Source organism: Cervus canadensis, chromosome 3 (assembly GCF_019320065.1).
Source record: "Cervus canadensis isolate Bull #8, Minnesota chromosome 3, ASM1932006v1, whole genome shotgun sequence".
Classification (NCBI taxonomy): Eukaryota; Metazoa; Chordata; class Mammalia; order Artiodactyla; family Cervidae; genus Cervus; species Cervus canadensis.
In genome coordinates, this window is record NC_057388.1 from 95698075 (window position 1) to 95723954 (window position 25880).

At 42.1% G+C, this 25880-nt stretch overlaps 1 protein-coding gene across 13 annotated transcripts in view; it reads right to left on the reverse strand.

Annotated features, from left to right (window-relative positions):
* Positions 1-3922: 3922 nt before the first annotated feature.
* The window catches only part of DGKI (diacylglycerol kinase iota), a 479729-nt gene continuing 457771 nt past the window's right edge, over positions 3923-25880 (reverse strand). For 10 of the 13 annotated variants that reach the window (XM_043463812.1, XM_043463811.1, XM_043463815.1 and 7 more), the window contains 4 exons: positions 25301-25421; positions 11463-11499; positions 9504-9603; positions 3923-4594 (listed from right to left, as the gene is read on the reverse strand). In XM_043463812.1, the coding sequence (XP_043319747.1) occupies positions 4478-4594; positions 9504-9603; positions 11463-11499; positions 25301-25421 (375 nt within the window). In that variant the 3' untranslated portion in view covers positions 3923-4477. Of the gene's footprint in view, positions 4595-9503; positions 9604-11462; positions 11500-25300; positions 25422-25880 lie in introns of those variants that run through there. The other 3 variants (XM_043463816.1, XM_043463817.1, XR_006268612.1) reach the window with 3 other exon arrangements.

Below are 25880 nucleotides of genomic sequence, written 5' to 3' on the forward strand. Positions count from 1 at the left end.
GATGGTTCTACTAAGATCTGGGCAGAAGCAATTTTATACTAAATAAATGTTAAAGATCAGAAAATTCTCTAATGGATATTACACTTTTCCCCCTAAAATAAAAATAATCCATTTAAGTAATTACTTTCATTGGATGGTTATGATAAGCCAGTTTAACAACAATCTACTTTATTTTTAAGTAGCATAATTGAATATAATATGCTGTTTTCAGTGATTTCATTAGCTACTCTTACTGGAAGAAAGCCAAGTTACTCAGACCCTACCCATATCCAAGTTATGACACTTTTTTGGCAGGAGCTTGCCAGAATTAAATATCATTAGGCAGCGTACTGACTGTCAGTCCTGTAAACTCGGCCTTGTAAAGGTGTTTAAGTGTCACAGGGAAACTCTCCACTCGAGATCCACAAATAGCATAAAGTCTCGAGGCTCAGGTAGGTTGCATGCTTTGTGGAAGGTAAGAAAAACAATTATAAGACCTCTTGGTCACAGATTTTTTTTTTTTTTTTTTTTTTGGTCACAGATTTTATGACACAGCCAAGAGCAAATGTCATGTGCATTAGAAGTGCTGCAGTAACAGAACTGCGCTTAGTAACAGGAAAAATAACAAAGAATAAAAGGAAAATTTTCTATTACCTTATCTTTGCCCCTTGGAGTTAACTACATAGGCACAGATGCCTAGCATGCTTCTAAAATGTTTTTTTAAACTTATGCAATATATGTGTGTATAGGATATATACACATATATGTCTACAAATAAATACATCTCTTTGTGTGCATTGAGGCTTGTATATGCAGAGTATTTCTGACATATGTACAAGCAACAATGTTTATCCGTGTTTCTGCTGTTTATCTCTAGGGGCAGAACAGAGGACTCTATACCAGCAGAGAGCAACACCTTGACATTGCATGTGATACTCATCTGTGGTATTAGAACTTCTTATAAAAAGCACATTCAACTTTTATAATTTAAAAAACCTAAACATTTAAAATAAAATTGACATGTAAAAAAAAAAACTGCTGCCCCACATTTTTTAAGACATGAATATTATAAGGTGTCCAGTCAATAAATGCTGGAAATCCTTCAGGCAAAGAAACTGTTACTAGGTCTAAATGGAAACTGCCTACTTGTTGAGGATTTCTCCATGTAAACGGACCTGCCTACACACTCAGGCCAGCTGGAACAGAAGGATGGAACAACGGGGCACATGGGAGGCTTTCCAGCACTTGTTGCTAGTTTCAAGGCTGTGTACTTGCCGGTTAAATTCTCCATTTCAGACATTGCATTCGTTTTAGGTTATAACCTCTGTGTGTGTGCTCAGTCGTGTTTGACTCTGCGACCCCATGGACTAGAACCTCTATAGAGGTAACTGAAACTCTCAAAGTGAAATTCCCGGCCGTGGTGTTTATTTTCTTCTTAGCTTCTGTTCTTTATCAAGTCCTTGAATGTGATAAGCACAGCACAACTGGGTCCTTTTTCATTAAATGCATCATACCAGAATATAAGGCTACCAAAGAAGGACTAGCTTCAAGGTTATATAATGTTGGCTTTTAATAACTCTCCATTTCTCACGCCTCTATCTGCCCAATCTAAAAATGGAATCCCAGAGCAGACAGTAGCACAACGCGAAGGGCTCTCCTGAGCCAAACACAGAGGAACGGCAGCTGAGCCCGCTCCAGTTGGCAGTTCTGTCTCAGCAGGTTTTGTAGGAAATTGTATTTCCATAGGTATACAGTGTTATGTCTTTTAAAGTTACGTGGATTATCAGACCAGCGCCAGACTATTTGCTCCCATGCTTCCTGATGGCCCAGGAGAGGGGCTGCTACCTACCTAAGCTACGCTGTAGACTCCTAGAGCACATGCCCTTCTCTCTTTTCTAAAGCCCAGGACTGTCACGTGCAGTGGCCAATTTTTTAAAAAGCTACAGGAGGTAGATTTAATGTTTAAGCCATTAAACAGGTCACTATTCTGACCATTTCTGATGCTTTTTTTTGTTTTTTCTCAAAACCTAAGTTCTTAGGGTGTTTGCTTTTTCAGAGAGATATTTGCCTTTGTCCTATGTCATTCCCCCATCAATAATGTAGGACATTAATGTCTTTCTTTTTTTAGTTTGGAACAATTTCCAAATGCATCAGGACCCCTACAGTAGTCATGACCTCATCTATTTCCATGCTGAAGATTTACGTGTGACTTCAGCTGGAGCTATTTGAATTGGCCCACAGCCACCTGTACCCTCAATTTTCTCTGGGCTGTTTAGACGCATCACAGAGAAATAAGAGACGGTGGTTGGTGAGAGCAGAGTCCTTCATCCCAGCGATCGCTGTGTGGCCAAATGCTTGGCTCAATACAGGGCATGGAAGGCACCATTCAAAGCCAGATTCCAGTCTGTAGCAAGGATTATATTTCTGTCATCACAACATCTCCTTGACAGTCTCACCACCTGAAAAGTTCCCAGCAGAAGCCCAGTGATTAAATTCTCCTGGAGCATGTTTCTTTCCAGCTTCTGGAAACAATCTACTGCAGTCCCTTTTGCCCTTGCCAGAAAACCCAAAAGATCGCTCTGTTTCTAAGACTGATGTATGAAAACAGATCCCTCTTTCCACAGCTGAAAATGATGCCAACAGTTTGATTTGGAAACAACTAAGGGCAGATGTGGTCCCCATCCACTGAGAGGCTATTCCCACCTAATACAGTATATCACCTCTGTACTTTCAAAATGACACGTGACCAAAAGTGGTTCAGATAAGCGAGGCGGCACCACTGGACTTTAACTTAAATGCAGAGAGACAATCATTTACGCTCACATGCAGAAACACAAGGGAAACACTTGGCTTATATCTAAGAGCAAAATGGAAGAAAGCTCAGAAGACACTGGTTTAGTTTAAAGCAAAAAGGGTCACCCACTTTCACTTCTGCCTTATTCCCAAGTCAAGCAGATGTTTTCTCTGCAAGTGAGGAGACTTTTTCTCCTGATTCTTTAGTTATCGCAGGTCCCTAACAGAGGTACCTGTAAGTACCAACTGGTCGGTGGCAGAATGAAAAGCTGTAATTCTACTGCCAGCGAGATGTTTCCAGTTAGACTCCCAACAGGAGTCAGCACGAAGATCGTTCTGGCAGGGGAAATAGAGAAAAGGATATATTCGACTGCCCTGTACGTCAAAGGTGGGGCTACAGTGCTATCTGGTATGACCTTGGAATCTGGCAATAGTAGGTGAGGCCTCCATCCGAATGATCCAGGCATCTTGAAAGTCCGGCAGTGGAGTCGGTAAAACAAGGCTCTGTCCTTGGGACAAGGCTCCCGCAGGGAAATGAAAACCAAGACCTTAGAAGGAAAACCTAACGCGGGCCCCCTCTCAGCACTGTGCCCGAGCCTGTGAGCCTCTGTGCAGCACTCCGGTGACTGTTTTCTTCTTAAGTGAGTTATTTTGACATATGTTGCTACTTTTGCTTTTGCTGTTTAATTTCAAGTCGATTAGCCTGCTTTCTACTATCAGTCAAAAAGCCTAAAAGTAAACGCTGTCGTAGCGCTCCATTTCCTGTAACCACAGTTCCCACACACGGTTTTCTGCTCTGCAATCTCAACAGCACTTAAAATGGAGTGGTTCTGCAAACCCACTATGGGCCTTGGTGAGCATCCACTGCCCGTCTCTACTGCAGCAAAAGGCAAAGATGGCTACACGTAGGCAGTACGGAGCTGGGCCAACAGCCCAAGCTGGACCAGTCCTCCACGGCTCTTGGCAACAGTGCCGCCACCTGGGCTGACCCCTGGGTCCCCCCTCCGAGGTACCACTCAACCCAGGCAACTCCCATGCCACCTTGCCGCACCTCAGAGATACCGCACCCAAGTGGACGCTATCTGTGTGGCACTCCCAGCTCCTACATCATGAAAAAGGGTTAGGGAGGGAGAGGAGACATGCAAACAGGTCACTAAGTAGTCTCAGTATATTTAGTCTTGGAAGTGGAAGCGATTTTACAGTTATATTTCTGCAGGACATCCAGAGGGTTTGAAAAGACCTTCAGAGTCTCGTGGTCTTCAAAGACTGAATGTAAAGAGAACAGATCATATATTATTTTTTTTTAAATCGATGGGTTGTTACAGTAGAATTGTGCGGTACAGGGGAAAAGTGAATGCATAGGGGGGCGAGGGAGCAGTGCCATTTATATGAACATCCTTGGATCTTTAAAATAAATTATACAGGTGAACACAGAAGTTCATGCTACTTGCTGGAAGCAATAAGGATCGAATTTTGTGGAACTCGCAGTCCACAAATCTCCAGGTATCCTGCCTCGTCCTCAGTGGGCTATCATGTTCTGTGGTACATCTTGGTAGCCCTTAAAACTGGTGGCATGGTCTCAGATAGATTCTTGCAGGAGAGACAGATTTATGGATTCCATCAGCTTCTTCCAGGGGAGCCGCCCGATCGCCAGGAGGGCACAGGTGAGATGCTTGTTGAGATTCTCTCAGCCTGTCTACCAGGGTCAAACAGCAGTTTCCAGGTCCTCATGGCCAATGATCTTATAATTCTGGCGGCTTTCCAGGTAGGCAGCCAAGTCTGGGTCTCCGGCCTGCTGGGCTCTGTCTTGAGGTGTCTTACCCTGTAGGTAACAGTGAAGAGGCGAGAGACACAAACACTTGGGAAAACATTAAAAAAAAAAAAAATTCATAGAAACAGAGCTGCTCAAAGATAACTCTCTGAAACTGATCTTTCCATGTTTTCTGTTTGCATTGATGAGATGCTTTCTAAATCTATTATTGCATCAAACGTGTGAGATATGCAAGTTCAAGAGAGACGATCACTTTTCAGAGGTGGGGCTTCCATCAAAGGAAAGGGAGGTTCATAGAGTAACTAGGTACACAGCGGCAAATCATGTAGCACAGGAAGGATGAGAACCCAGATTCTCTTCAGAGGGGGATAGAAATCACTGAACAGAAAGGAGGGGAAGAAAAAAAAAAAGAAAGTAGGGAAACCGGCATTCTGACTTCTAGAATGACTTCTAGACTTCCTTGGAAGTCTTTCTGTGATACTAAATCCTGGGAAATAACAAGCAGAAACAAAGAAGGAGGGATGATCAGAAACAATTTAAAGGGGTTTCTTTGGTGGTTTCAAAGTCTTCAGCTTGGTTCTCCCTAATTTAGAACTATCTTATCTCCCTAAAAAGTAAGTTAATTTCTGATAGTAAAAGTGATGGGTGTTGAGTAAAGAAATCTTGGGAAAGTAGAAAAGCATAAGTAAGCAAAAATCACCAGTAATTCCACTATACTAAGATAACTGCTGTTAACCTTCCCATAAAGTAGCTGTTTTCTTATTTCTGTAGCTCTACACACAATTATTTTTATGAAAACTAAACCATACTTTGTTTATATACTTAGGCAATGTGCTTTTGCACTTAATAACATATAAAACCTCTATGTCATGAAATGTTCTTCTGCATCATTGTAAATGACTCTATGATTTTTTTCAGTCTGTTATAATGTTGGGTTTTCCTGGTGGCTCAGCAGTAAAGAAGCTGGCTGCCAATTCAGGAGGTGCAGGTTTGATCCCTGGGTTGAGAAGATCCCCTGGAGGAGGAAATGGCAACCCACTCCAGTATTCTTGCCTGGGAAAACCCATGGGCAGAGAAGTCTGATGGGCCACAGTCCACGGAGTCACAAAAGAGTCAGATACAACTCAGCGACTTAACAACAACAAATTATAATGTTATATGTATATTTATTGATTTAGGTCATACCTGCATGGTCTAGTGATTTTCCCTACTTTCTTCCATTTAAGTCTGAGTTTGGCAATAAGGAGTTCAGGATCGGAGCCACAGTCAGCTCCCGGTCTTGTTTTTGCTGACTGTATAGAGCTTGGGCTCCAAAATCACTGCAGATGGTGACTGCAGCCATGAAATTAAAAGACGCTTGCTCCTTGGAAGAAAAGTTATGACCAAAGTTATGGCAAAGTTATGGCAAAGACATTACTTTGCCAACAAAGGTCCATCTAGTCAAAGCTATGGTTCTTCCAGTAGTCATGTACGGATGTGAGAGTTAGGTTATAAAGAAAGGTGAACGCCGAAGAATTGATGCTTTTGAACTGTGGTGTTGGAGAAGACTCTTGAGAGTCCCTTGGACTACAAGGAGATCCAACCAGCCCATCCTAAAGGAAATCAGTCCTGAATATTCATTGGAAGGACTGATGCTGAAGCTGAAACTCTAATACTTTGGCCATCTGATGCGAAGAACTGACTCATTTGAAAAGACCCTGATGCTTGGAAAGATTGAAGGTGGGAGGAGAAGGGGACAACAGAGGATGAGATGGTTGGATGGCATCACTGACTCAATAGACATGAATCTGAGTAAACTCCAGGACTTGGCGATGGACAGGGAGGTCTGGTGTGCTGCAGTCCATGGGGTTGCAAAGAATCGGACATGACTGAGTGACTGAACTGATGTATATTTATACACGTAATATTTCTGAAATGAGGCCAATAAACATAAGTCAACAGTTAAAGGAGGAATGGTCTCCATTCTTTTGAATGTTTATGAACATAATTAACTGTCCTTGACACTTTCTAATTTTTGTTCAGTCGTATCTACTTAAAAATGATATTGTTTTAAAAAATTTTGTTGGAGTATAGTTGATTTACAGTGTTGTGTTAATTTCTGCTGTATAGCAAAGTGAATTAGTTATATACTCTTTAGATCCTGTTCCCATAGAGGTCTCACAGAGTACTGAGCAGAGTTCTTGTGCTATATAGTAGGTCCTTATTAGTTATAATTATCTATTTATATAGAATGGTGTGTATATGTCTTCCCCAATCTTCCAGTTTACCCTTTTCCTCCTCCCTTTCCCCCTTGGGAGCCATAAGTTTGTCTTCTACATCAGTGACTCTATTTCTGTTTTGTAAATAGATTTATTTGTATCATGTTTTTAGATTCCACATAAGTGATACCATATATTTGTCTTTCTGTGTGTGACTGACTTCACTCCCTATGACAGTCTCTAGGTTTATCCATGTCACTGCAAATGGTATTATTTTGTTCTTTTATATAGCTGAGTAATATTCCATTGTGTATATGTACAAAATGATATTAAGTTCTAAGGAAAGAATAGAGGCATGATCACTGTACCATACAAATAGTTCCATGTATAAAAATGCACACAAGTATTACAGAAACTATCAAACACTTCTCAGCCTCATCTTTTGCAATGGATGGTATCAACTTCAATTAAGTCTGATCCTAGTAGCCTACAAGGGCATGTGGAATAGAAGATAAAAGGGATGGAACAATGGCTCTAGACATTCTAAAATTTTTACTATTTAGTTAGGATTTAATATTTAGCCATAGCTTCAAGTTCCTATAATTTTATTCAACTTGGTTACAATGCTTGTAGCTTATCTTTTTTTCTTTCAGAATATAGATGATTTACAATACTGTGTCAGTTTCAGGTATATAGCAAAGTGATTCAGTTTATACACTTACACACACATATATCCCAATTCTTTTTCAGATTCTTTTTGCATATAGGTTCTTACAGAATATTGAGTAGAGTTCCCTGTGCTATACAGTAGGTCCTTGTTGATTATTTTATTTATTTTATATGTAGTAGTATGTATATAAAATAGATAATCTCCCAATTTTTCCAAAACTTTCACCCAAACTCCTAATTCCCCACCCCCACCTTTCCCCTTTGGTAACCATAAATTTGTTTTCAAGGTTTGTGAGTCTTTTCTAATTTGTAAATAAGTTTCTTTGTATCATTTTTTAAAGAGATTATCTTGTCATCAACATTAAATAGGTTGAGATTCCCAGTTTCCAATAGAGGTGAAGTGAGTGGGTCTTTGAGTTGATTTTTAAGGAGCCCTTCTCTATCAAGAGAAATTCTCAAAATATTGCTTTTCTCCAAAAATTTCCAGGAGAAGATCCAGTCATAATTATGATATTCAGCTTTCACCAAGCATAAAATTAGGGAACGGAAAAAATTAGAGGATCCCTGAAAAGGATGAAGTATAGCTCTATTATTTCAAACAGTAAGTTCTCTAAAACAAAATGTTGGGTGCAAACGTAGGTTATATGTGTATATGTTGGGTTATATATATATATGTTATAATGTAGTATGTTTGTATGTAGTATGTAGCATGTAGTATCATTTGACTTTACCTACTTGCAGGAAATGAGAAAAATGGACATACCCACATGTGAGGAGAAATCATTAACATTTTAATGGTATTTAGGTCTAGATTGTGGGATTTCTAGCAATTTTTACTTAAAAAAATTTTTTTTTGCATTGCTAGAGTTTTCTGTGAGGCTGTACTATATTTATAATAAAAATAATAAAACTTTGCATTTTGAAAAGAGGACATACCTACATAACACTAAATAGAAATATCAAGGAACATTGAGCCCCTTTATTTGATTCAGAAACTTAGATTAAAAAAAACCCATCTGCTCTGGGCCCAGGTCTCCTGCCCAGTCTTTCCTTGGTCCCTCTATTTCATCTTCTCCTCCCTTCTATCACCTGAGTTGAGACCAGTCTCTGGTGAACAGGCAAGGGCTCTGCTGTGTGTGAGTGGCCCCAGCAAGGAAGGCCAAGCCCACCTCAAATCTTGGCCTCTGCTGATCTTGCTTCCATGGGTTATGTCTCTTAAGGTTACACATCAAAGCACTTGAGTGCAAATATCATCTGAGAAGAATATCACAGTGAGTAATTATCTGCCATTTGGAATCTTACACCCAATTAGCTAACCAGACAGGTAATAGATCAGCTAGAAATAAGAATCCGGCTTAATGAATTCAATAGTCTAGAATTATCAGAATTAAGGCAGCCAGGGACCTCAGAGAGCAAGGATCTGGTGGGTCACAAGGGAAATGAAGAATCAAGCACTGAAACTGGTTCAGAAAGGACAGAAAGGTCCATATCAGAGAGAAAGCTATGTCATAATGTACTGCTGCTGGAGGAAACTCCAGAGTGAAAATCACACACAGCTTCCATTAGATTTATTTAATTGATGAGCAATTCTGAAATCATTAGTAGGCTTCTAAGTTACCTGTTTCTTGTCTACATTCAGTGATGCCAAACTTAGGTTACTTGGCACATACTTAACGAAGTCCTCAATTACATAGTAAAATTCTTCTCTGTAACCTGCTACAGTTAAGTAGCTTGCCCTTTTTTAGAGGGTGCTTTAAAACTCAGAGCCAACCAGGACCATGACCTCAGATCATCATAGCAAATTCCTCTATGGGGTTGATCTCTATTAACTCTTCCCTCTGCCCCTCTACCCGCCTTGAGTCCTGAGGTCAGAGCATTCAGAGGTCTATGAAGCCCCTTGGACTTGCACACACCCTCCCTTTGTGCTTATACATTTAAACTGCAGTTTCTCTAAATGAAACACTTTATTTTGTCCTCCTTTTTCCAAAGCCCCAGGCACTTCCATAAGTACAGAAAGGATGCCTTTGCTCCAAGGCAATGGAGCCACAGATCCTGCCCTGGGGGAGGATTCCTGCACTCACTCATCAAGTTACCTTGGAGTCCGTCTTTCTCAGAGATGCTCCTGCGTCCACCAGAAGCTGGCACACGGCCCGGTTCCGCTGGCAGGCTGCCTTGTGCAGCGCGGTCTCACCCCTAAATCAAAGATGAAATGGGTAAAGGGCTGCAGGCGGGAGTGGGGGCGGGGGGAAGGGGGCAGGGAGGGAAGTGAGGGTTGCATCTTACCCCTACTGCTGACCTTCTGTGCCCCCTGGCCACTTTCCCACCTATGTTGCAGGGCATGGATAGGGGAGGTGGCTGATGGGGCTCCTGAAAGTACCTTGAGTTGGTCATCATCTCACCATGACATCTGACTCCAGCCTCTTTTTCAAACAGAGCTGTCTGGTTAGGTAGGCTGAGTGATTTTGTCTTAAATGACTACTGTCGGATGTAAGTAATCTGCAGTGGCACTCTGAAGTAGACTGATGTGTGTAGGTGTGTCTGAACAGTGTGCAGCCACTCCGTGTAGACGTTCCGGCTATGTCCCGCAGACATGAGCACAGAGCCGGAAGGACGTGAGATGAAGCACACACAGGAGAAGCACGGAGCACCACCTCTCGGTAGACCACCCTGCCCTGGGAAGACCATCTCCTGGGACCTGACTTCAAAGACCCAGGAGACACCCACTCTGCCCGACCTGCTGATGCCTTGTGAGCGGAAGGGGAGGGGCAGCCCCAGAGGATATCTGGGGGGGACAGTAAGAACTCTGAGAGAGTTCAGAGTCACCTCTGGTTAGCGGCAGGCCTGAGGTCAGCCCACTCAGGATGGGGAATAGCCAAGGCAAAGTGACTATTTCTCCAACCCCCCCAGACAGCAGAGGGAGGAGGATATTCCCACCCTGAGTCTGAAACCGAAAAGACACTTAATGCCAAGCTAGGATGAATGACAACCTTGCCGACGGGATGTGTGGTACGTGAACAAGCCCCCGTAGCAACTGATGGTTTCTTCCTTGTCAGTGACTCATGGCTAAACCCCTCCTACTTTTCCTCCTTCTGCTCTCCTTAGCCCTTCTCCACTCCACCGACTCAACGGACATGAGTTTGAGCAAACTCGGGGAGGCAGTGAAGGACAGGGAAGCCTGGTGTGCTACAGTCCATGCGGTCGCAAAGAGTCAGACATGACTGAGTGACTGAGCAACAACTCCACCCCACCCAGTCTTTATCCTTGTTCTATTTCACTGCAGGTCTCTAGAGGCTCCTCCTGGCTTCCAGGGTTAGATGTTTTTAGCCTCTTTTTGTCCCTGCTTCGTGAATAGTAACTGTTGTGCTACTCTGGGAATAAAAACGTTGACAACAAATGTTATCAGTTTGGGGGCCAGCTGCTGAGCTGGTGAGTTTCTGAACCATGGTTCCTCTTCTGACGCACAAAACATGGAAATGGCTGGAGCCACTATGTTCCTGGTTCTCCAGTGGTTGCATATCACTTGTCCCATTCTAGATTTAGCACAGAGAAATTGTCTCCTGCACAAAAAGGATGCCTTAGGGCATTAGGGCTTAATCTGCTTATAAACCTCAGTTGGTTCGATCCCTGGGTCGGGAAGATCCCCTGGAGAAGGAAATGGCAACCCACTCCAGTATTCTTGCCTGGAGAATCCCATGGAGGGAGGAGCCTGGTAGGCTACAGACCACAGGGTTGCAAAGAGTCAGACACGACTGAGCTACTTCACTCAAACCTCAGTTGAGAAAGAGTAAATGGATGGGTAATTAAGAGCTAAGTACATTAGACTTCTCTGGCATTCTAGGTGCACCAGTGCAGACGTACCTCCCTTGAAGGAAATTCTAAAGGATGACCGCAATGGTTATGTATGCAATCTTCATGATAGGTACCATCTATTTTTACTGTGTAATCACTGATTTAGAAGATTAGCTCTACAGTTATAAATACAAGTGAAAGTAGACATTTTTATATGTTCTCAAGAAGACAATCTAGTCTATATAATGTAAGGCAACACTCACGTTTCACTGTCTGCCATATCCAATAACTCGGACGGTCCTAAAGAAGAGGAAAAGCAAGATGCCCATAAAAAAAAGTTCAAAAAATTACCATTAAAAAAAAAAAAACAAAACTGTAGTCACAGAATTAAAATACTTTGAGAGGCTGAATAAGAGTAGAGTATTTAGTTACAGGTATAATAAGACCACCTCCCCCTTCAAAAGATAAATGCTCTCTCCACCTCCCCCTCATCAATCTCTCAATCATCACCAGGCAATATGTAGAGCATGGGAGATAAAAAAGAATATGGCCTCTGCCTTCAAGAAACTTTCAAACAAGCTGAAGAAATAAAATTAATAGGGAGAGAATAAATTAAGAATAATTAAGTGGTGACCTAAGGAGGAAAAGGGGAATCGGGTGGGCTTTAAAGACTATTTTTAGCACAGGTTGTTCGGGAAGGTCTTATACAGCATACCATTAAAACTATGAGAGACTGTATTATTAAGCGTTCTTTACCTCACGTAACACTTAGCAGTTTACACTAAGTCAAGACATTATCTAGCCTGATTTCTTTATTTTAGAAATAGAGTAAAATTCTATTTTTCATAAAATTTCCCTCCCAAAATCTGGAAGAAATGTTATATATAAACACCAAATAGTCCTAGATGCTTCATCAGGAATTGAAATATTCTGAGCTTTCACATTCACAACTTCTTATTTGTTCACTAATTTACTCAATTCAACCTGCAAACACTGTTTGGAATGTCCACCTTTCCCCCTGCCGCACTGCTGCTTTCCTCCAAACCCTTCCTGCAACTTCTTACCTGCAGGTATCAGCTGATACACATTTTCTCCATAAAGCACTCTATTACTGCATTCCTAATATTGCATTAGATGCCCTGCCCATGTGTTCCCTCATTTTGTATGTTAACCCTATTTCCTATAATTGGGAGGATAATATAATTAACCATCAAAACTGAGAGTATCCCTAACAAGTAGGGATATACAATCACCTTACTGATCATGACACTTGTCAAGCCATATTAAAATTACCTGCTGTCTTGTCTCTCTCCACAACTAGATTCTGGAAAACCCCTTGAAGTTGTGACAGATGCCTTGTCCAACACTGTCCTTCGTTGATGACTGGCATAGAGCATGGTGCCAAGCAGAGGCTTAAATGTTTGTTTGAATTAATGAATAAGGAGCCTGGCAAGCTACAGTCCATGGGGTTGCAAAGAGTTGGACACAACTGAGCAAATGACACACAAACAGATGGAAAGATATACAGTGTTCTTGGATTGGAAGATATGACGTCAAAATGACTATGCTGCCCAAAGCAATCAACAAATACAATCCCTATCAAATTACCAGTGGCAAAAAAAAAAAAAAAAAAAAATTACCAGTGGCATTTTTCACAGAACTAGAACAATAAAATTTAAAAATTTTATGGAACCACAAAAGACTCCAAATAGCCAAAGCAATCTTGACGAAGAATGGAGCTGAGGAGTCAGGCTCACTGACCTCAGACTACACAAAGCTACAGTAATCAAAGTTGTTTGGTACTCACCCAAAAGCATATAGATTAATGGCACAGGATAGAAAGCCCTGAAATAAACTCAGGCACCTATGGTCAATTAATCTACGACAAAGGAGGCAAGAATATACAATGGAGAAAAGAGAGTCTCTTCGGTAAGTGGTGCTGGGAACACTCGACAGCTACATGTAAAAGCTTGAAATTAGAACATTCTCTAATACCATACACAAAAATAAACTCAAAATGGATCAAAGACCTAAATGCAAGAACAGATACCATAAAACTCCTAGAGGAAAACATAGGCAGAACACTCTGACATAAATTGCAGCAATATCTTTTTGGATCTGTCTCCTAGGCTAATGGAAATAAAAACAAAAATAAATGAGACCTAAGTAAACTTAAAAGCTTTTGCACAGCAAAGGAAAGCATAAACAAAATGAAAAGACAACTTCCAGGATGAGGGAAAATATCTGCAATAATGCAACCAAAACATGCAAATAGCTCTACAGCTCAGTGTCAAAACAAAACAAAGCAAAAAATCCATTAAAAAATGGGCAGAAGATATAAATATTTCTCCAAAGATGACATGCAAAGAGCCAACAGATACATGAAAAAATGCTCAATGTCACTAATTATTCAGTTCAGTTCAGTTCAGTTGCTCAGTTGTGTCCAACTCTTTGCGACCCCATGAATCGCAGCACGCCAGGCCTCCCTGTCCAACACCAACTCCCGGACTCAAACTCATGTCCATCGAGTCGGTGATGCCATCCAGCCATCTCATCCTCTGTCGCCCCCTTCTCCTCCTGCCCCCAATCCCTCCCAGCATCAGGGTCTTTTCCAATGAGTCAACTCTTCACATGAGGTGGCCAAAGTATTGGAGTTTTAGCTTCAGCATCAGTCCTTCCAATGAATATCCAGGACTGATCTCCTTTAGGATGGACTGGTTGGATCGCCTTGCAGTCCAAGGGATTCTCAAGAGTCTTCTCCAATACCACAGTTCAAAAGCATCAATTCTTCAAGTGCAAATAAAAACTGCAATGAGGTATCACCTCACACCAGTCAGAATAGCCACCATCAAAAAAATCTACAAACAATATATGCTAGAGAGGGTGTGGAGAAAGGAAACCTTCCTACACTGTTGGTGGTGATGGAAACTGGTATAGTCACTATGGAGAACAGTATAGAGGTTCTTTAAAAACTAAAAATAGAACTACCATATGACCCTGCAATCTCATTCTGGGGCTTGAATCAGAGAAAAACATAATTCAAAATGATACATGCACCTCTATATTCACTGCAGCACTATTTACAGTAGCCAAGACATGGAAACAGCCTAAATGTCCGTCAACAGATAAACAGATAAAGAAGACGTGGTGCGTAAATATATGCTGGGCTTCCCTGGTAGCTCAGATGGTAAAGCATCTTCCTGCAGTGTGTGAGAATCGGGTTTGATCCCTGGGTCGGGAAGATCCCCTGGAGAAGGAAATGGCAACCCACTCCAGTACTCTTGCCTGGAAAATCCCATGGATGGAGAAGCCTGGTAGGCTACAGTCCATGGGGTCACAAAGAGTCAGACATGACTGAACAACTTGACTTCACTTCACTTATATATGTATACAGTGGCACACTACTCAGCCAAAAAAAGGAATGAAATGATGCTATTTGCAGTAACATGGATGGACCTAGAGAGTAAAAGAACCAAGCCAGAAGAGAAAAACAAATACATGATATTGCTTATATGTGGAATCGAAAAAAAAAATGATACAAATAAACTTATTTATAAAACAGAAACAGACTCTCAGACATAGAAGATAAACTTATGGTTACCAAAGGGGAAAGGAGGTGGGCAGGATAAATTAGGAATTTAAACACACTGCTATATATAAAATCGATAAACAAGGACCTATTGTATAGCACAAGGAAGTTTACTCACCATTTCATAGTATTGAAAAAGAACATATAGATACATTTTCTTTTCAATATACGTGTGTGTGTGTGTGTGTGTGTGGGAGTGTCGCAAAGAGTCAGACACAACTGAGCAACTGAACTGAACTATGAGATGGCTGGATGGCATCACCGACTTGATGGACATGAGTTTGAGTAAACTCCGGGAGTTGGTGATGGACAGGGAGGCCTGGTGTGCTGCGATTCATGGGGTCACAAAGAGTCAGACATGACTGAGCCACTGAACTGAACTGAACTGTGTGTGTGAGTGTGTGTATATATATACACATACATATACATATATATACACACACATACATAAAACTGAATCACTGTGCTATATACCTGAACCTAACACAACATTGCAAATCAACTACACTTCTCAATAAAAACAAAAGTCGCTGGTCAAGGAGAAGGGAGATGTTCACAATCCTCCTGGTCATCCAGGAGCTACATCACCAACCTCCCCTCCTTTCTTTCCATCTATAGTCCTTAGGACAGGTGAATCTTCTCTTGAAAAGTCTGTCCTATTACTTGTTCCAATTTGTCCTATTTGTCCACACTTCCTAATAGGTCTCCGTCAGGGACATAATGAGCATGCAGGACTGTTACTAAGAAAACATATAAAGATCTAACATTTAGATTTCTAGGCTTCAAATTCATCATATGTCCTCTGTCTCCCCAAGTATTTAAAACATTGAAGTTCACAGTCTTTCACGTGGAACTACCCCACCTCAATTTGTTCTCAAGGCTCCATTTTATTTATTTTTTGTATAAGCTAAATCGGTAGCTGCACAATCACCCAAATATTTCTCAGACTCTCCCAGCTCTGAGAGCTTGCTCCCTCCAGCTATCTAGAGCAGCATTTTCTACCCACATACCTAAATCTTTGGAGGAGGAAATGGCAATCCACTCCAGTGTTTTTGCCTGGAAAACCCTACGGACAGAGGAGCCTGGTGGGCTACAGTCCACAGGGTCACAGAGTCAGACACGACTGAGCACGCACACTCACCTAAATCTTACACATCCTTTAAAAGCCCAGTGTGTGACAAGGTCCTCTGAAAAGGCCACCTTTGACCCCATCTCTGAACTCCCATAACCCTGGGGCCAACCCTTGTACTGTGTATTTGCTGTCTGAAAGTATGCCTTATCTCCTTAATTATTCTACATCTTTTAAATGTAAGGGCTTCCCTGGTGGCTCAGAGGTTAAAGTGTCTGCCTGCAATGTGGGAGATCTGGGTTCGATCCGTGGGTCGGAAAGATCCCCTGGAGAAGGAAATGGCAACCCACTCCAGTATTCTTGCCTGGAGAATCCCATGGACAGAGGAGCCAGGTGGGCTACAGTCCATGAGGTCACAAAGAGTTGGACACGACTGAGCAACTTCACTTCACTTTCACAAAGTGTAAGAACACTTTTTCTTACCCTTTGAGCACATTCCCTGTTTCACAGGTTCAACGAGGATTTCATTCATTCATGCTTGTTCCTCAGTCCTATGATTCTAAGGAAACTGGAATGATAACTCTCCACCCCCGCCACCCCCTGCCCCACCGAAATCCCCCTAAAGGGTCAAGCAGTCTACTGCAGTGATTAAGAGTGAGGACTTTGGTCCCAAACCCCAGCTCTCTCTGCCCCTCACGAGATCTCAGGCAAATTCATTTTATTTCTCAGTCCCTTGATTATTGCACAAGTAAATTACAATTAATAACAGTATTTATCACATAGGTTTGTTATGAGGTTTCATAAGTTAAATCAAAAAAATGTGCTTAAAACAGTAGCTGGGACACTATATGCAATGTGTAAAGTGTAGATATAATTAAGCGTTCTATTCTCTGACGTAACACAGCAGGTCACATTAAGTTAAGGTGCTGGAACATCAGTGACGGAAGGAGATATAAAAGGGTGCCTTGGCTCCCACTTATATTTTGAAGTAAGTGTTGACTCCAATTTAGAGTTCTGAGAACCAAGTGCTCCAAGGCCTATTCAGTCTTGGACGAGGCAGCCTCCACAAGGTCAGGAGCAAGAAGGCTTACAGAGCCCAATGGTCCTTTTAGAGAGCTCCTGTCACCTTTAGCAAAGCCATTCATTCTGTAAGGAATTCCATGAACACGAGCAGTGACCTCACCAGTGTCTGTTCCCACCATTACTGATAATCATAATCGTGTAACCAAGCAGGACGCTTGACAGACCCCTCCCACATAGCTCCTCTTTGGAGCACCTAGAAGATAGTATCTGATGCACATTTCTGAGTTGTTTTACAGATGCTGAAACCACGAACAAATGGAAGAAGTTAACTGATGATCATGAGGCCCCAGACCTACTGGCCCCTAAGGATTGATAATGTTAACCTCTGTGACACTGCCATGACCTCACCATCAGATAAGCTGATCATTCATATACTCTGCAATGCCTCTCCCTCACCTGGCCTTTAAAAATACCTTGTTGAAACCCTTTGAGTTCGAGGTTTGGGGACACAAGCCACCTGTTCTCCTTGTTTGGCCCTGCAATAAACCTTTCTCTGCTCCAAACTCTGATGGTTCAGTTTGTTTTGGCCTCGTTGTATGTTAGGCACACAGACTTGCATTTGGTAACAACCACACAAATATTTAGGCAGTAGGGGTCTCATCTCATTTCCTCAGCACTGGTGCTCTCAGAACTGCAACCACAGTGGGTCTGTGGACTCCAGGGTCCATGCCTCCATGCAGTGAGAGGATGGTAAAGCAGTTTAATCTGTGCTAAAAAAAGTGGGACAAAGAAAAGAAGCTTGTTCCTCAAACTCCTGACAAGAATCACTATAAATGAAGCCAACCCAGCAGGATTCCAGAGCTGATCATCTAATCTGGGAGTCAGGCATGCCTGGAGCTGTTTATTGTCTCCTCCTTCCTCTCTAATCCTCCGCCCTTGACAGAGGTGCTGATACTAAAACAAGATGTTTTTGCTCTTAATTAATACCCCAAGAAACTTCAGTTAAAGGTTTTAGAAAGATGGACTCTGGAAAGATGGACTTAACTGACAGCAAGAAGATTTAGGAGAAGAAAGGAGAAGAGGAGGGAATGCCAGGTGGAGTCTGAGACAGAACTGTGGTTTCCTTCCCTATGTGTGTCTCCAGTGACCTACAGGGAGCTATTTTCAATAGTGTATCAAGCTATCACTGCTGCGTGGAATCTAAAACATGACACAAATGTACCTATGCATCAAACAGACTGAATCAGGGACACAGAGAAGAAACTGGCGGTTGCCAAGGAGGAGAGGGCTGGGAGAGGGATGAATTGGGAGTTTGGGATTAGCAGATGCAAACTGATATATATAGAATGGGTAAACAACAAGGTCCTACTGTATAGCACAGGGGACTGTATTCGTATACTGTGAGAAGCCATAATGGAAAAGAATATGAAAAAATATGTGTGTGTGTATATATAAGTACTTAAAACTGAGTCACTTTGCCATATAGCAGTAATTAACATAACACTGTGAATCAACTATACTTCGATTAAAAAATAAAAAGGAATTTTGTACAAAAATGTACATGAGTAGAATTATATTTTGCAAACAATAAAAATTAAGTTTTCTTGGAACAAAAATAGTGCATCATGCTGTCTTAATAATGCCCTGTGTAGATTAGTAGCATAAGTGTAAGATTTGGAGGTGGGAACATGTCCAAACAAAAACCATTAACAAAGACCACAAGTATATTCCCTTGAAAGAAAAAAAATACATGTGAAAAAGTAGCAACTGTGATTTTTGGGAAAGTTAATTTCAGCCTCAGCCATAAGGGAAAGAACAGGAGAAAGAGAAAAAATAAAGATGGAATTCCTTCAAATGGATCAATGGGGGAACATTTGGGTTTGGGCTTAGTTTGTTTGTCATATGTACATATGTTCTGATTGTGGATACTATGCATCTCCCCTAAAATTATCAGCAGAGAATTCCTGATTGTTCCCTGAATAGAAGAGTAAGTCTTGGCTTCTTGTCTCTCCAGGGTTTACTGAAACACCCACAGTTCAGCCCCCAGCTGACCTGCACCAGGAAGCAACCACTGAATCTCTATTGAGGGGATATAGGTACAGATTTCTCCATGAACGTTTCAGAAGGTGGTCGCCCTTCCATTGTCCTAAGCCAGTTATCAATAGAATCCTGTATATGATATTCATTTCAAACTACCCTGAACTGTGGTTGTTTATCCAAGCTTTATTTCTCTCACTGAGTTTCACTGAGGAATACACAGGGCAGCGACCATATCTTATATTATGGATGAGCTTTTGCAAGTCATCCAGCTTTACTACACTTCAGTTTTACCACCTGTCATGTAGAGATAAGAGAACTTACCTTGTGGGCTTGTTGTAAGAATCAAATATATAAATACACATAAAGCACTCAGAACAATAAAGATGAGCAGTGATTATTACAATAATATTTTTGTTTAAAAGTGCATGGGACAGATTTTTGAATGAATGAATGACATTTAAAAATCTACTTGGATCCTGGCCAATATCACACTTTTTTCCCTACGAGAGAAAGATCCATAAAAGGAACATGGATTAAAAAAAAAAAAAAAAAAGCTATGCTATCTGAGAAACGGTCTGAAAAATAAAGGGGAAAGAAAAATACACTGCGGGTAGAAACACATCAGTTTTCGGATGCGGGCCAGGGAATTCAAAAAAGCAAAACTTCACAAATTTCCCAACACTGAAAAAGTGACAGCGTGGTAAGTAGTCAAACCTTCCAAACTTCAAGTCGACTGCCCAGTCAGTGCTCATCCCAGAGGCTCTTCCAGGAACCCATGCAATTGTATCATCACCACTGCGCTTGTATTATATATGATGTGTCTTTTGTCACATGCATCCTTTAATTTGCTTCCCACACCGAGCCATCCAAATCCCCTTTGCTTGTTCCCCCACCTCCCCGTGGCCTCTCTCCCTCTGGACCTCATTTCCCATTAGTCTCCCTGACGCTGCCAGCAGACCATTCCAAATCCTCCTGAGCGCCGACAAAAGCTGCACAGATGTGGGGAGAGCCGGCACTGGGAACTCTCAACAGCATCGCCATCCTGTCCCAGCGGGACGGGGGTCGTTTCTCTCGGGGACCAGAGGCAGAGGAGGGGGGTGAAAAAAAAAAGAAAAGAAAAGAAAGACTGAAGGCAGAAAAAGAGGGAAGACAAAGTGAGCCATTGAAATCAGAAAGGAAATGCATGAGTGAGATTTCTATCAGGAAACACAGTAGGGGGCGGGGGGGGGGGGTGGGCGCTGGGAGAATAAAAACAAAAGAGCAAAATGTGCCCGGTGGTTAAAGACTAAGGCGCCACAGAAGTCTCTGGGACGGTACAACGAGGGAGGAGGGAGTGGGCAAAAATATGGTTGAAAGGAGTTGAAAAGCAGGAACCGCTAGGGGTGGGGGGCTCTCCGCTGGAATCCCTCCCGTCCTCCTCTCTCCACCCGGTCCTTGAGGCATTCTTAGGCTCTCTCTCCCACCTCCATTCTCTTTTCAACCCTCCCATTGCCCAAATTCCAGTTTTTCATAAAGGGAAGCAGCGTGTTGTGTATTTAAGAGAAGAAGTCCCAAAGAAGATGAGGGACGAGAAAAATTCAAGCCTCCTGTGGCTTTTGAGAAATAACCACAGGTCTCATGGCCCCCCAGCCCATGTTTAAAAGAGCCCTGAGAAGAGAAATTTGTGGCTGAATGTGGTGCCTGGGAGAATGACTAAGCTCTCACGACTCCCATTCAAGAGGCGTCCTGACTGTGGACCCCCACCATCAGTAAGACATGAGGAAGAGGGTGAAGCAGAGAGGAGAGAGGCGCTCCCGGGAGTAAGGAGGCAGGAGGCAAACAAGTCCCATCAGTCATGCTCCTTGAAAAGGGCCCACTGATCTCTCAGGACCCTCGTCTTTAAAGGCATCTTGACAGGCGGGTCTTTGAACAGTCTTTAGGATTTATGTACTATAAAGCCAAGGAAGAACTTGAGTCAAGTTTTTAAAAAAAAAAATTTAAAAACTACAATTTCAAGAGGTTTGCAGCAACTGAGATGGCAAGAAGGGGTGTCTCTTGATCTCTGCCACAGTATAAAATCTGCATGGATTTATTCTTTTATTTATGTGAATTCAAACTGATCAGATCCATCCACCATAAATCTAATGTTAACTTATCAATACGATGCCACAGTTTGGTAGACATCTCTGAACCCCAGCCTCACAGAGGCATCTCAGCAAAGGCTATTTTCCATCAAATCAGGGAAATTTCAGAGTCAGCATCATTATTAATCAGGCAAGACTATTTGCTGAGCAGAGACCACACTAAGAAGATGATTACAGAGTAGAGAAAGTGTCATGTTTTCTGTGTATGTGTCCCTGACTTCAAGAATACCACAAAGGGCTTGCTGCCATTTAAGAGAGATGACTAGTTCTGCAAAGATAGTTTTCAATTCTAAATGTGCAAGTTTATAAAATCATATCAGCTCTTAAACAGCATGGAGAATTAGGCTGACAATGTCAATAGATTTCACATCCATGCTCCTCAATAACTAGAAATAAAGAAGTTGATGTTAAGAATGAAATTGACCATCAATTCAGTCAACCTGAATGGACTATCAGGTTGATAAATACTAATTTTAATAAAAATCAACTACAGATCAGTTTTTATTATTTGACTGTAGTACTAAAAGGTTAAAAATCGCCACCCATCAATATACAGTGATCTTTGGACTGTAGGTCATAGTAAGATTTTATTTTCAGACAGAAGAGATGGATTTAGCTGCATGATCTTCAGAATCATACATCTACTGGCGAATTAGAGACCCATGAGGCAGATGCAGTGACCATGAGAACTGTCTGCCTGTGAGCCAAGTGGAGGTGATTACAAGAATACCATGTTTTCTCCTTAGTGTAAATATTAAAGTGACTAATTTACAAAAATTAACCAAAAAATGAGAAAAATAAGCTTCTCCCTTCCCCAAGTTACTAACAAATTATTCCTGTCCTTCAGTGTTGACACAAAGAGCTATACTGCATGATTCACTCTTGGGATCCAAGAGAAAGGAGTTCGGTGTTGGAATGTCAGGCTTTGGTGCAAGCACTCAGAGGTGTGCCAGTTGGATTTCATGGCAGGAAAAGCTTGGTTAGAAACTCCAAGCCCTGGAAGTTCAGGTTACAGGGGCCTTTTTAGGCCGTGGGTGGTGGTGGTTGTGAAAATCCACGGTATTAGAGCAATACCATCTCAAGCCTCCTCATTCAAGGCCCTGGGGAGACTCAGCTGAAAAGAGAATTTCTGGTTTTGTTTTTAGTGTAAGCGTGTCCCCAAAATTGCATGGGACATATTTATGCTAAAAAAATGTTACTGTGTCTTATATTTTTATTTGCTAAATCTCGAAGCCCTAGCTTAGGACCCTAAACCAAGGGAAAATATAAAAGCTGAGTACCAGGGAATTCCAAGCGAGTCAGTAGTTCAGGATATTGAGAAGATCACCATTTTCAGCTAAAGAAGACAGAGAGTAAGGGAGGGGACAGATTAAACACGTCCATTAATTATGGAGCAGAGAGGTCTATTTCTCCAACCCTTGAGCTGGGGCTGCCTCCATGATTTGTTTTAGCTGACAGAATGCCACAGAGATGAGGCAGACTTCTCCAGCCCGGCCTCTGAATGTCTGGAAGCTTCCATCCTCACCCTCCTGAAACCCGGGGATCGTCATGCTGTGAAGAAGCCTGGGATGAAAGTCCAGGTGTCCCAACCACCCCAGCTGACAGCCCCGAACACGTGAGAATCCATCTTAAATACGGACTCGGTCAAAACTGCAGTTCCCTGCAGCCTGATAGGTGAGACCAAGTGAGATCCCAGCAGATCACTGATGAAGAAAGGATCCCAGAACCAGGGAGGGGAATACCTGTTCTTCAGGAGAGAGGTAGAGAGGGGAGGAGAGAGAATTTCTAAGAGGTCTCATCACTCTAATAGATAGCCGGTGTCTCACCAACCCTAGAGAGGTACTTGGGTACTGAGCAGATTAAGGAGCGAGGGCAAGCACCCAACTTCACGGGTAAAAGCCAAACTAGGAGGGAAGATTGAGAATGATCAAGGTGACAGCCACCAGGAGAACTTGAACCTGAGCTACAAGCAAACAAGCTGGGGGCATATATCTAAAGCTCACCTTCACTTTGTCCAGGGGAAATTCTGAGATCTTTTCTATTAAGAGAAAAATAACTACAGAAGCTTTGTGACCTTTATACACTCTCTATGGGGCTGGGTTCTAATGTTTGGTTCTGCCTGACACCAGCTTTTGGAAGAGTCACTACAGGAAAACTCCTGTAGTTTGTGTGTGTGTGCAAAAGGCAAGTAGAATTTATGCCACCACTGTTTATTCAAGTCTTGTTTAAAGAGGCATGCTTTAATTGCTGGAGGCCGAATGGTCAGGGGAGTGGGAGACAGAATATACACACCCCTGACACAGCACCAGGAATCGATCTAGGCTTTCTGAGGCAGACAGGCTCGGGATAATCCAATCTAGCCTACCGGGGCGGGGGGTGGGGGGCGGATGTGGGGGGGTGGGTGCTTTAATGGTGACCATCCTACTTTAATACCATTTCCTTTTCCTAAACCACTCTTTCTGCCATAATTCAGGCCAAGGGTTCAGGCAAACTCTCCATGGTGAGAAGGTATTGAAGACAAAAGCAAGGCAGGTCTAATGGGACTGAGAGTCTAATCCTTTACGAGGTCCTTGTAAAGATTAAATGATAGGATGTGTTCATTCTAAGCACGTGGCATACAACCAGTGCTTGAGAAATGGCAGCTCTGTTATCTCTTTGTGACTTTACAGTAGGACTTAAGAGTCCTACATACAACTGCTTTCAATTTAATGATGCATATGATTATATTTTTTATCCTGCAATTGCTTGATAACAGAGACTATATTTTATTTTTGTGTGTGTGGCGGTTTATGACAGGTAGCTCCTGCGAAGTACCCCACAAATATTTGATGAATGGATGAATGAGTAAATAGAATAAGACACGTTTGCTGAACTGAATAAAAAGAGGAATAAGAAGGAATGTAAATCAATACACAGAAAACAAACTTTTGGTTACCAAAGGGGAAAGAGAAGGGGAGGGATAAATTGGGAGTTTGGAATTAACAGATACACCCAGCTGTATATAAAATAAACAACAATGACCTACTATACAGCACAGGGAACTATATTCAATATCTTGTAATAACCTGTAATGGGAAAAGAATCTGCAAAAGGTTAAATATATGTATAACTGCTCAGTGGCTCAGCAGTAAATAATTCACCTGTAAGGCAGGAGACATGGGAGACATGGATTCAATTCCTGGGTTGGGAGGATCCCCTGGAGGATGAATGGCAACCCACTCCAGCATTCTTGCCAGGAGAGAGGAGCCCTGAGAGCTACAGTCCATAGAGTTGCAAAGAGCTGGATAAGACTGAGCGACTGAACACACGTGTCTTTAACTGAATCACTTTGCTGTACAGCTGAAACTGACAGCTGTCAATCAACTATATTTCAGCTTTTTAAAAACGGGAATGTGACTGTGTACTAAAATGCTTACTATTTACAGCCGAAATGTGGATACAATGAGGGTAGGGTATCAGCTCAGTGCTAGGGCTCACAGAAAATCTTTTAGGATCCCTGTATACCTGAATTCAGCAGAGCCAGAGATTCCTCAAAAACAGCCAAGCCAGGGAGACTTTGCCCGCTTCTATCCTATTTTTCAGTCCTAGAAACACTATAGACATGGGAAGCAGAAAGTATGGTCAAGCCGTGATACTCTTCTGACGTGTCTGTGCCTCTAAAGGGCTATCAGAGGTAGATGCTGAGGTCACCACCTAACATCAGATTGCAAACCCAGTTAGGAGGCTGTCCAGGGGGTGAACATGGTCTGCCACAGAGGACACGGCAATACGAGATATTTTCGAAGAGAATAAAAGGTGACTTGAGTTGAAAAGGTGAATGAGATTCAAATAGAAAAAAAAAAAAAAAAGGGAAACTAGAAAGATGGAAATAAATATGCACATTACTCCTCAGAATGATCAGCTATAAATATGGATTAGGTACCTGGTCCCAACTAGTTAACTTCCCAAAACATAAAAGCCCTTCCCCAAACAGTACATGATGCCAAGTCCACATTCGGTTTTGTCTTTCATTTTGTAAGTAATCAGCCCCCAAATACCCTGCAAAGGCCTTGATATGGAAATGATTTCTGTTAACGGGCTTGGTTAAGGTGACCTATGTCAGGGGTCTGGAATCCTGGCTCCGGCATACATGCAAGGAGAGTCAGAGAAAGCTGAAGGGTCTCTCCACCATTCTGAGGACAGCCTGGATGAAAGTCAACTTTGAAAATGCAGTCTGTTTCATGGATAATTGATTCTTGGTTTGCTAGACCTACTCACCGTGGTCAAGGATATATTTCACAATCTCCCCGTTGCCGGTTTTAGCTGCGTAATGAAGGAGTGAACAGTGGTCTGGTCCCTGAATTAGCAGGCTGCCTCCATTTTTATAGCTTTCTATTAGCTGAAAAAGAGACATAGGAAAAGCAACTCAGACAGAGTCCGGAACAAGGAAAACAGCTAGCTGGTGATAAAATAAAAGTAATGTAGCAAACCACAAATGTCTCCAGCCTCAGAGGACACAGGGAAAAGTCAAAGAGATGAAGTAACATTCCTGGGTTGTGTTATCACTCAAATAGATGGCCAGTGTCTCAGCAAATTCCGGAGAGGGTAAGTGGGTACTGAACAGCCTAAGGGAATGGAAGCATGCTAAATTACTTGTTCCCTTTCTGTTTTTTGTCCTTTTCTGGGCACTGAAAGAATAAGAGAGAGGAGAGTGAAAGCTTCCCTATGTAGGCTGAGTGGTCTTGAGGTAAAGAACAATTAAGTCTATAGGCAGGAAGAGCTTGATGTCTGGTAGCGATGCTCCCTCTGCCCTTTAATCTTTTCTGCCCTCTCTAATGAACCCAGCTACTGAGTATAG